Source organism: Charadrius vociferus, unplaced genomic scaffold, assembly GCF_000708025.1.
Source record: "Charadrius vociferus isolate BGI_N301 unplaced genomic scaffold, ASM70802v2 scaffold436, whole genome shotgun sequence".
In the NCBI taxonomy this organism is placed as follows: Eukaryota; Metazoa; Chordata; class Aves; order Charadriiformes; family Charadriidae; genus Charadrius; species Charadrius vociferus.
This window is the reverse complement of record NW_009649187.1, coordinates 4,616,962-4,624,262: the sequence shown is the minus strand read 5'-3', so window position 1 is coordinate 4,624,262 and position 7,301 is coordinate 4,616,962. Positions and strand designations below refer to the sequence as shown.

Genomic DNA, 7,301 nt, shown 5'->3' with positions numbered 1-7,301 from the left:
ATCACTTTCCACGGGTGTGGATCTGTTGTAGACCCACATGAAGTGCCTGGGGGGACTGTACTCGTATTCTGAATCGGTGACTAGAAGTAAACATCAGTAGCATTGAGTGCAATGTTACTCAAGTTCTTCCCGAATTCCATTCCTGCCTTCTAAGCACAGGACAGGGCTGATATTTGCAAGTGTGGTCAGGCCAGGTGCCTGTCCCTTAAAGGTTCCCTAAAGCATTATTTTGAAATAATCTTCATGTCACTTCAAGGAAACTGCCTATGTTTGTTAGTCCTTAGTGTGAAGCAGATAAGTTATGTGGAAAGTAGGTGTAGTCAATTTGAAAAAAAAATTGGAACATTCAATTTTATGGTGTGTTTCTGTACCTACTAACTTTCCCCTAACCCTGTAATGTCTGTACCCTGATTAGAGGATCCTGCTGTGGAAACAGCGGAGGAAGCTAAGGAGCCAGCAGAGGCAGACATCAATGAACTCTGTAAAGACATGTTCAACAAAATGGCCATTTATTTAACAGGTGAACTGACAGGTAAGGAACTGCAATACTGACCTGCAAGTGAATTTTTGTTTCTTTTAAAGAAATCTGTTGTGTAGTTTGTTTAAATGATACCTATTTAGAGCATATTTAACAAGACTGGCAGTTCAAGTCTGGCATGTTGCTCAACTACTAACAACGCTGAGATTAGTCATATTAATGAAGTCCCGGATTAGCACAAATACTTTCCAAAAGAATTCAGTCTGATATAAGCAATTTAAAAAAAAATATCTTTGTAGTATTGCAGAAGCTTGTACATGGAAAAAGAAACAAACAAAAGGGGTCTAGGTTAAGAAGGACTGGAAGAGCACAACTGAGGGTGGAACATGTGCAGCTATTTTGTTTCTGAGTGAGAGCAAGGATCATATACATGTTTAGAATAAACTACTCTGCAACATTAACTGGAGCAAAGCAAAGTGCTCAACAAGTTGGTGGATTCCGTGGACTCTAATTTTGAAAACACTCTGCAGCACTACTGATATGCATGGACTTGAAAGGTATATGGTACAGATTGCCATCTGGATTTGTGCTATCAGTTTTGTAAAAGTAAGCGTTTGACAGAATAAGAGTAGAAAAGTGAAGAATTAGTCAATTTTTCTCTCCAAAAAAATTGCAAGTGAGTAAGTATTCATCAGTCCGGTTGATTTTTTACAATTAACAAAATATCATTTCTGTTTTTGTAGAGCATTATACTAATACCTCTATTACCATCTAAACTATTATTTGTTATGTTTGGCTATTGGTTTGAAATCTCTTGTCCTGTTGAAGAGTCTGCACCCAATTCAAACCACATCAACTTTTAATTAAAATAAACTCTCTTCTTTTTAAGCCACCAGTGAAGACTACAAACTCTTGGAAAACATGAATAAGCTGACTAGCTTGAAGTACCTAGAAATGAAAGATATTGCTATAAACATCAGTAGAAATCTGAAGGATTTAAATCAAAAATGTAAGTAAATCAAATAAGGTGGGGGTTTAATGAATGGTACACTTGTTTGGGAAATGAAGCGTCTAACAGTTGGATGGTTCACTCTCCTTTAGGTGCTGAAGGAAAGAAAACTCACTGAAATGTAGGTGCTGCTGTACAATGCCAATCTTGTGTATTTCTTTACAGCTATGGACTACGTAGAGTAGCATAAGAGAAAACACATCTGAGTTTGTGTGCTGTTCTATCCCAAATTTTGGATCTCATAGGAATGAAATAAGACTTCTTTTGATTCCCATTGTATTGTTAATTGTGTTGAGTTTAGTCAGTACTCTTAAACATTTCATGCTTTGCTGGAACATGGCTATCAGTATCACCACTTGTTATTGGGGCAGGGGAAGGAATGAGCTTTTAAAGTGTTTTTTTCTGAAGAATGTAATGAGAAATTCTTGGTTTGAGTGTGAACTGTTTCTTGGAAGTGAATTACTAAGAACTGACAGATAAGATTTTTTTCTGCTTTTTTAAGATGCTGCTCTTCAGCCATATCTGGAACAAATCAACCTAATTGAGGAGCAAGTTGCAGCTCTCGAACAGGCGGCTTATAAACTGGATGCATATTCAAAAAAACTTGGTAACTATTTTCCTCTACTGTGACTACCTAGCAGCATAGTCCCTTGCAAGGGAATTTAAAAAGATGAAGTAAACTCCTCCCTTATTTAACAAGGCTGAGCTGCAGAGTTGTCTATGCAGCAAAGTGTTGCCCTGCTTTTGAACAACAAACACTGTATGTGAAGTGGCAAGTGTTGGGAAAAGATTAATGTATCAAATTCTATGGAGGTGGACTAGTACAGGTATTATTGAACTACAGCTTATTAGTGAGGCTTGATTTCTCTTTTACAATGTGCACTGACCCAAATTCTAAAGACAGATGTTTAATCCTGCAAATAGAGGGATTCATAAAGTTCCACCAGACACCCAGCTCCCCTTGGCTTAAATTAATATTAGTTGTCTGACTTAAGCACCTGGTTATTAAAAATTTTATTGTACAATTGTATTTGCCTAAATGCTTTAGGAAAAAGTGACCCTGAGTGATCCCCTAAATTAACTTGAGTTTTAAGATGTATAGCAGCTTACAGGATTCAAACCTTTTATCTATCTAGTCCTAAAATATTGTTATTTTTCCTTCTGCAGAAGCCAAGTACAAAAAACTGGAGAAACGATGAAATTACAACAGTCTTTAAGTTGGAGTTGGGCTATAAGTCAGACTGATCTCTGTTTAAGTTGCACAACAGCAATGCTGTATGTTGACAAGGATTTGGTTACAGCTAACATCAAGACTGGTGACTTCTATCTATTGAATACAGTAGGCTGTATTCAGGCTTAAGACTGAATGATATTTTCCCGTTCTCCAAATGGTTCTGTTGCCTCCGTTCCACAGTGAAAAGTTGAAACTTGTCCCTAACCCATATGTTGACACTGGCTATTTGTGTGTCAGTCCTATGTCCCACATGAAATATCCTATCTAGGAAAAGCTCTCCATAACCTATGAAGATGTTTTACCTTAGTAGCAGCAGGACCTAAACATCATTTTTTCCTTCATTGAGCTCTGCATTGAGAAGATACCCGGACCTTTGGGGTTATGAGCATGGTATTGAAAACTTCAGTTTGGTATCCACCTTTATCTGTTTGAAATAGAGAGACTAGTTATTACAAATTTACAATAAACCAACTTGCTGCATTTACCTCTCTGGAATCTCAAATTCCTGTTGGAAAGATTATGTAGGTTGTCTTTTTATTTTTTCAAAGGGTCTGTTAATAAAGACAAACTCCTTCCTGCTAGTGGAGATCATAGAAGAGGAGAATATGCTTTAAACTGTGTCAAGTATTCCTGCAGTTATATTCTTTGACTCTCTGGACCTCAGGTGAAATTGCAAGAAGTATTGCTTTATCACATGATCAGTTAACTTAGCAGATCCTTTCTCTACTTTACCGATACATTTTGATCCTAGTAGTTTTGAAGAGGCGTGCCCAGCGCAAAATGCTCCTTCTCTGCCAGATTAACAGCGTTCTGAATTGCAAATTTAGCAGAGCCCTTCTTACTCCTGTTGCAAGGTGGTTTTTTTGTACCTGTTGACCCTGACTAGTTCAAGCTGGCTTTTGAGTGAGTTGCAGTCAAGGATAGTACAAGTGCTGATATAGGAAAGAAGTAGTTCAAAGTTCCTACAGGCTGTTTGGAAGAATATCTAGTCAGATGTCAATGTGGTAAGTATCATAATGTGTCAGTCAGTGTACAGCCACTGTAAATAATCAAGATTGACACACTTGCCTAGTGCTACTTAAAAGCAGTGAAATGGATGACCTTTGAGAGCCTTCAACATCACTTTAAAAGTCCTGGGTTTAAAATGGAAACTACTATTTTATATGGCCCTGATGTAGGATTTAAGAGGAGGGTTGAGTTCACTATGAAGAAAGGCCTTTTTGGAATGAGCATCTTTAAAGAACAGGGTTGAGTCTCCCAGAGGTATCCAGCCATTTGTATGTGTACTGCTTTTATCCATAGTTAGTCACTGATGACTTCTATGTGTGTGGAAGCAAATCAGACATTTTGGTGTTGTTACCAAAGCGACATCCTTCAACACAACGGGAAGAGTTACCAACAGATGAGTTATCATTTATGTGTTGCAGGAAATTATACCATGTAGAACAGCACAGTTTTAAAGTCTGACAGATTGTCATCTTCTCAGGATTCATGGTGTGTTCACAGTTCTGCTGGATAAGAGGATCTAGCCAGCCAGATCCAAAATCTTCATGCTTTGAGACTGACATTTGAATGACAGCCTGGACAGTAGCCTGCTTGGTGATTGCTGATGCTGGGAAGTGTAATGCATCAAGAGCAAAAAGACAAGGTGGTAAACAATCTAAAACTGCTTCTCCAGTGTTTCATGGATCTGTAGATTATACAAGAGATAGACACGATTCAGTTAGACTTATCAGTGGTTTTGATAGTACCATCCTTTCTCTTTGCTGTTATGGAGGGGAATCACAGGTGTTTGGCTGCAAATGTAAAAGCTTGAGGATGCTGCTCAGAGCTCCTCTGTTCCCTGGAAAAATGTGGATTTTCATTACAGCATATAGCACTTGCATGTCCATGATCCCGTGTAATCCCTCTGCCTGGCCCCTACCCATGTCTAAGAACAGAAACAGTTGCTTATTCTTATCAGGTTGGAAATAGTTCTGGATACGTGGACATCATCTAGAGCTGGCTAGCCACTGAAATGCTTACCAGGGTTGGTTGTTTCAGGACTGAAACAAGACTGCTGTTCTTCAAGTGGTAGTGATCTCCAATTCCCAGCTCTTTCTGGGAAGATGTTGCTAGAGGCACAGAGTGGGTGCTGGTACACAAAGGGGTTGTTCTTCACCACAGAGAGGTGGCTGACCCTGCGCTTTGGCTAGGTGCAGATGCCAAGATGGAGGCGTGACAGAGTTGCATCCTAAGGAGATGCTGGCCATCTGCTGTCTAGACAATTGTGATTGTCTCCATGTGATAAGGATAATTTCAAGCCCTAAGTGCTAGTGACTCGTCCTATTGCATGGCAGCAAGCCAAAGAAGTTCTGCTCATGGCAGATAGATAGCCTGCAAATCCGGTATTGCACATAGATCGGAACACGGCCCAGACACACTCCATACTCTAATGGCAGCACACTGCCAATGTAGTTGAAAGTCCACTCCCTTATTGGATGTGGACCATATGCTCAGACCCTCGATGGGAGACGGACTCCACAGATCCAAGCTAGGTGCAGAACTGTATTCATGACAGTCCTGCTCCATCTTTTAAGATGTGCCCCAGTCACCATTCCATTTTCTTTAACACATACTGTCCACATTCCAGTTGGGATGCCAAAACTCATAGTTCCATAGTAAGAAGTATTCACTGTCATAGGGATCATAACGGCAGTCTTGCTGTGTAAGTTCCTGAAGTGGTCAAGAACAGCACAGCCCTCTTCTGTGTTTTGTGTTTACATCCTCTGGCACTTCCAGCTGGGGCTGCCTTGGACCCGGTAGGGTACCTTTTCATCTTGAGGTCATGGGGAGGCACGTAATAGTAAAGATGTTTGAGGGCTGCTAGTCTTTTGTAATAGAAAAGAGGAGACAGTTATGTGCCTCACCCTTCTTAAGCGTGGTTTAATGTACCAAGCTCATCCTGCAGCAGCAAGACTTCCCTTCCATGAAGTGTGCCTGCAGCATGCTGTGTTGCTAAAGGCAGCTATGGGCATGACGACACCCCAGAAGGAAGTTTCCTAACATGGGAGTTAGAGTGTTTGGGCAGAAAGGGTTGCGTTCAAGGAGAGGCTAGTGCTAGCTAAGCAAGAACACATTCTCGGGAGCATGAGGGCTAGAGTTTGTCTCCTGCTCAGCAGAGAACTGGAAATTTGTGATTAAGCAGTTTGTGACTGTGCAAAACACCACTCTGCAGTACACACATACTAGCTGTAAGCCCTAATCAGCACATCTCAGATCTCCAAACACGTGTCTGAAAGCAGAGGATGCTGTCAGTGTCATGACTAAAACGGGAATGGTGCCCTCTAAGACAGCATCCATGCAGCTGGTGTTAACAGGGATTGCTCCTTACCCCTCAAGGGGAAGTGGATCAAGGGGGCTGAGTGACAGTGGATAGGTAAATACAATCCCATGCAAGTAAAGCCATTGTATCTTGTTTCCTCTACTTACCTCATCCAGGGAGGATGAATCTCAGTCTTCATGGAGCTTCCTGGCCTGCCCCATCCCACCTCTTCATAGTCCAAGGCCTGGTGTCTTCTGGTTTGTATCTTTATAGCAAGACAAGGAGCAGGCTCAAGAACAGATTTAAATACACTGACATGCCTATTTGGATCCAGTTTTGTAGAACAGTTGACTTAGCCATGCCTTGTTTTACTCGCAGGTGCATTTGATGGTTGCTTTGATGAAGAGATCTACTCACCATATGCAACCCAGCATGCTCTTGGAAGGTTTAGGAATCTGTGTGATCGGGGCATAGAAAATTTCAAAGAAAAATAATATGGCATGTCTCTGCTCATTGTCTTTCCTTGACAGGATTGCAGGAGGGCCACAAGAGGGCGATGTGTCAGTAGAGAAAACTTCCACAAGATAAAGCAGTAAAGGCAAAGGACCAAATCTTGTTCTTGTTGAAAAAGATGCTTTCCTATATATAGAAAATACAACGGTATTTTAAAACTGCAAAGATTAAAACTTCCAGGAACTCTGAAGATGGAAATCCCATCTAGCCATGCATTGCCAGCAAGCGCTTGGTGTTTTCCGGTAAGAAAGCTTCACAAACTCTTGAATATCCCACCTCCTGGAACGAGAAATGGGAAGAGGAGCTTGTCCCACAAGTAACTCTTTATTGGAAGGAAATTTTAGAGACTGACTGCCTGGCTGGCTGGATGATTGAATGACAGTGGCATCCCAATTAGGCCAAGAGCTGGCAGCTGTTTTCTCAGTTCTGTCTCTGAGTAACCATTCCCCTCTCCACCTGAGGGTCCTCTGTGTGACTGTTAGAATCCAAATCATAGCAAGGATGGCAGGTCCTTGCAGAGTAACACCACAAAAGAGACATAGGTGTGTGTGAGCAGCATCATACTGGAGAAATGTGTAGTCCAAAAGCAGAGGCACAACTTGGTTGCTGCTCAAACGTTTCTCCTGGAGAGTCTGTGAGAAGTGCTAGAGGACGTACAGGCAGATACTCTATCTCTTCTATCTCTCTCTATCTGACTCTATCTCCTCTTCTGCAGTGTTTCCTGATGGAAAAGATAATAAGAAAGTAGTGAGTGCTTGAAGCA

At 41.1% G+C, this 7,301-nt stretch overlaps 1 protein-coding gene across 2 annotated transcripts; it reads left to right on the top strand.

Annotated features, from left to right (window-relative positions):
* The first annotated feature begins 420 nt into the window (after positions 1-420).
* BLOC1S2 (biogenesis of lysosomal organelles complex-1, subunit 2) lies at positions 421-3,333 on the top strand. 2 transcript variants are annotated; one of them, XM_009888734.1, is made up of 4 exons: positions 421-532; positions 1,368-1,487; positions 1,990-2,094; positions 2,655-3,333. In XM_009888734.1, the coding sequence occupies exons 1-4, from the start codon at positions 490-492 to the stop codon at positions 2,684-2,686; spliced, it is 300 nt and encodes a 99-aa protein (XP_009887036.1). In that variant the 5' UTR covers positions 421-489; the 3' UTR covers positions 2,687-3,333. The 2 variants fall into 2 exon arrangements, with proteins under 2 accessions (XP_009887036.1, XP_009887037.1); XM_009888735.1 differs by having other exon boundaries at positions 430-532; positions 2,658-2,686.
* The last annotated feature ends 3,968 nt before the right edge of the window (positions 3,334-7,301 follow it).

What these genes read in the sequence shown, in the direction of transcription:
- BLOC1S2 (XM_009888734.1), top strand. Translation starts at nt 490, where the DNA reads ATGTTCAACAAAATGGCCATTTATTTAACAGGTGAACTGACAG. An exon ending in GAAGGATTTAAATCAAAAAT is followed by an intron (nt 1,488 to 1,989) that starts GTAAGTAAATCA and finishes TGCTTTTTTAAG; the next exon opens with ATGCTGCTCTTCAGCCATAT. An exon ending in TGCATATTCAAAAAAACTTG is followed by an intron (nt 2,095 to 2,654) that starts GTAACTATTTTC and finishes TTCCTTCTGCAG; the next exon opens with AAGCCAAGTACAAAAAACTG.